The sequence below is a fragment of the Sinocyclocheilus rhinocerous genome, unplaced genomic scaffold, assembly GCF_001515625.1.
Source record: "Sinocyclocheilus rhinocerous isolate Xijiao unplaced genomic scaffold, SAMN03320098_v1.1 scaffold6041, whole genome shotgun sequence".
Classification (NCBI taxonomy): domain Eukaryota; kingdom Metazoa; phylum Chordata; class Actinopteri; order Cypriniformes; family Cyprinidae; genus Sinocyclocheilus; species Sinocyclocheilus rhinocerous.
The window spans coordinates 75,157-78,490 of NW_015641428.1; the positions used below are offsets into that span (position 1 = coordinate 75,157).

At 44.7% G+C, this 3,334-nt stretch overlaps 1 protein-coding gene across 1 annotated transcript in view; it reads left to right on the forward strand.

The window, feature by feature from the left end:
- LOC107754859 (homer scaffold protein 2) overlaps positions 1–1,627 on the forward strand; it is a 3,659-nt gene extending 2,032 nt beyond the window's left edge. The window contains exons 5-6 of the mRNA XM_016571464.1: positions 312–392; positions 1,405–1,627. Of these exons, the coding sequence (XP_016426950.1) occupies positions 312–392; positions 1,405–1,593 (270 nt within the window). The 3' untranslated portion in view covers positions 1,594–1,627. The remainder of the gene's footprint in view (positions 1–311; positions 393–1,404) is intronic.
- The last annotated feature ends 1,707 nt before the right edge of the window (positions 1,628–3,334 follow it).

Here is a 3,334-nt window from a genome sequence, read left to right on the forward strand (position 1 = left end):
ACACACTCACTCACACACACACACACACACACACACACTCTCTCTGTAACACTCACTCACACACACTCTCTCTCTAACACACTCACACACTCTCACTCACTCACACTCTCTCTCTAACACACTCACTCACACACTCTCACACACTCACACTCTCTCTCTAACACACTCACACTCTGTCTCTAACACACTCACACTCTGTCTCTAACACACTCACTCACACACTCTCTCTCTAACACACTCACTCACTCACACTCTCTCTCTCACACACACACACACACACTCACTCACACACGTATGATGGTGTTTTTCAGGAGCTCGAGGACCTGCGCAAACAGGCAGAAACCATCCCGCAGCTCATGACGAAATGTGAAAGCATCACGGCCAAACTACAGGTGAACAACAAACAAACAAACACACATTCTTCTAACGGACCTCAGTCGCAGATCGGTCTGAGTACACGGTTCATTCCTTCACTGAGAATCCTCACGTTTGCTTGGGAAGGTGCTTGGTGGATTACACTGATGGAGCAACAGCTACTAGTTTGAATTTGCTGAAGGAAATTTTAAAAGTTCAGTTTCAGTCAGACTAAAGCAGTAAAATGTCTTTCAAATGTCATGTAAATGCTTTAGCTGAGTTGAAATCAATCCGGTTTTTGTTGGACTAACAGATCCAGGTGATGTGATTGTATTTTGGCGTCTGCACATGTTAATCAGACTGCATTTAGCATCTGCGTCACACGTTTGCTCTGAAAGACAGACGTGACACGATATGAAAATATTAGATTAGTCTTTGTGTCACATACACAGCTGTATCTGCTCATGAAAACCTAATGTTTGTAATCACTAATTCACGATGCAAATATCACAGTGATTGTTCTGAATGCTGTCAGTATAAATCAATGGCAGGTTTTCTTTAAATACTTTTCAGACGAGTTCAGGACTAGAGTTTGTTACTCTATATGTGCGGCAATCGCTGATGAGTTGAATCATCAGTTGATTGAGACGTCTGAAAACACGTGATGAAGATGTTAAAGATTCGTTGAATCGGTTTTTTGGAGTTTCTGTAATTGTGTAAGTGAGTCTAGCAGTGAACATGAACACTGAGACGCTGTGTTGCTTTATTTAGAGATGTGTGTTATTTTCTTCAGTGTTTCAAAACGAAGCATTTGATTTAGTGCTGCTGCGTTTCTTGCAGTTTTGCATTGCAGCCGTGCCCCGAACTTTAGACGACTGTCTCTGTTTACAGCACTGAACTATAACCTCACACACACGACTGCTCCAGGAATACTCATGCTGTTAGAACATTGTTAATAAACGTCCATCATGCCAGTGTGAATCCGCGGTTCTGCATGTTGACTCGTGTTGGAGAGGTTCACGTCTGCATGCGTTTACTGATGTTTTACAGGCTGCAGAAACGGCCAACAGAGACCTGAGCGAGAAGATGACGCTCCTGCAGAGCGAGATCGACGACAGTCAGCAGAAACAGAAGAACATCAAGAGCGAACTCAAGAAGTTCATGGACGTTCTGGACAGGAAGATTGATGAACTCCATGAAGTTCGTCAGGGCATTTCTAAACTGGGCGTCGATAACTGAACACACACACACACACACACACACACACTCTCTCTCTGTTTGTCTCACTCCTCCTGTCGTGTGTGTGTGTGTGTGTGTGATCTTCTGATTGCTGGTTAAGGGCTACTGATGGTCAGTGAGGAGCCTCTCTCTCTCTCTCTCTCACACACACACACACACACACACGCGCGGACTGAAGGCTGAATTTAACCGCTGCAGATCTCAGGGCCCTTTGGAATCGCTGATATGCACAAACACAGGTGAACTGCAGAATCACTAAGTGCCTGAAGGTGGCGCTCTCTCTCTCCGCCTGCCCTCATAAACTCTTCTGACAATCGTCCTGTTTAACGCGAGGCGTCGAGAGGCTCTTCATGCAATACTCGCCTCAGGCAGCAGGACGCACTTCTCTTCTGCTTCTGTTGGTTTGTTTGTGTTTTTGAGATGGAGTCGCATTCAGATTATTCTTATTCTGAGCGATGAAAATATGAGCCAAATATCTGCTGTGATGAAGGCAGTGTGCTTGTTCGGTGCAGATGTGTGTGTCGTGCTCAGCAGTGTTTGTGACGTGCTCCTCCACTCTGTGTGTGTGTTTGTGTGTGTGTGTGACATTCGGGTGATGGGATAATTTACACATGTGCTTTTTTTAGAATAATCTCTGCCTTTCCTGAGTCTGTGATCGGAGCGCTTGAGCTTCCAAACTCTCCTCAGTTCCCTTCAGTTGTTGTTGTTTTTCTCTTGATGCTGTTTGAATGTCGTGGCTGGTGTATTATAGAGTGTTTAATGTGGGCAAGTGTCTTTAACACCCTCTAAAACACACACACACACACCTTACTGGAAACTTGAGCCTTTTTTCCCTCTTTCTGGAAAAAAAAACTTTTGTTGATCAAAATTGTAAAATAAATACTTGTGGAAATCTAGCTTCTGAAGGAGATCTCTGTGTTTCTGTAGTTATTAGCGATGTTTGAGGCTCTTACAGGCGGTGGGCGTCTCTCTCTCGCCCTCTGATTGGTGAGAGGATGTGTTGCCTTGGCAACCTGCATACCACACACGGCTGCTATTGATTGTGTGAGTATACTGCGATCCAGATGTGAATACATTTGTTCATATCGTTGTTTTATCGTTGTGTGTAGATTTCTGTGATGTCACCGTAACAAATCCTGTTTCCATAGAAACACTGTGCTCAGTGATGCTCAGGATCTGTGTGTCGCACCTTCATCTGGTCCACACTCACAGACACACACTCTCTCTCTCTCACACACACACACACACACACACACACACAACGCGAGGCGTCGAGAGGCTCTTCATGCAATACTCGCCTCAGGCAGCAGGACGCACTTCTCTTCTGCTTCTGTTGGTTTGTTTGTGTTTTTGAGATGGAGTCGCATTCAGATTATTCTTATTCTGAGCGATGAAAATATGAGCCAAATATCTGCTGTGATGAAGGCAGTGTGCTTGTTCTGTGCAGATGTGTGTGTCGTGCTCAGCAGTGTTTGTGACGTGCTCCTCCACTCTGTGTGTGTGTTTGTGTGTGTGTGTGACATTCGGGTGATGGGATAATTTACACATGTGCTTTTTTTAGAATAATCTCTGCCTTTCCTGAGTCTGTGATCGGAGCGCTTGAGCTTCCAAACTCTCCTCAGTTCCCTTCAGTTGTTGTTGTTTTTCTCTTGATGCTGTTTGAATGTCGTGGCTGGTGTATTATAGAGTGTTTAATGTGGGCAAGTGTCTTTAACACCCTCTAAAACACACACACACACAC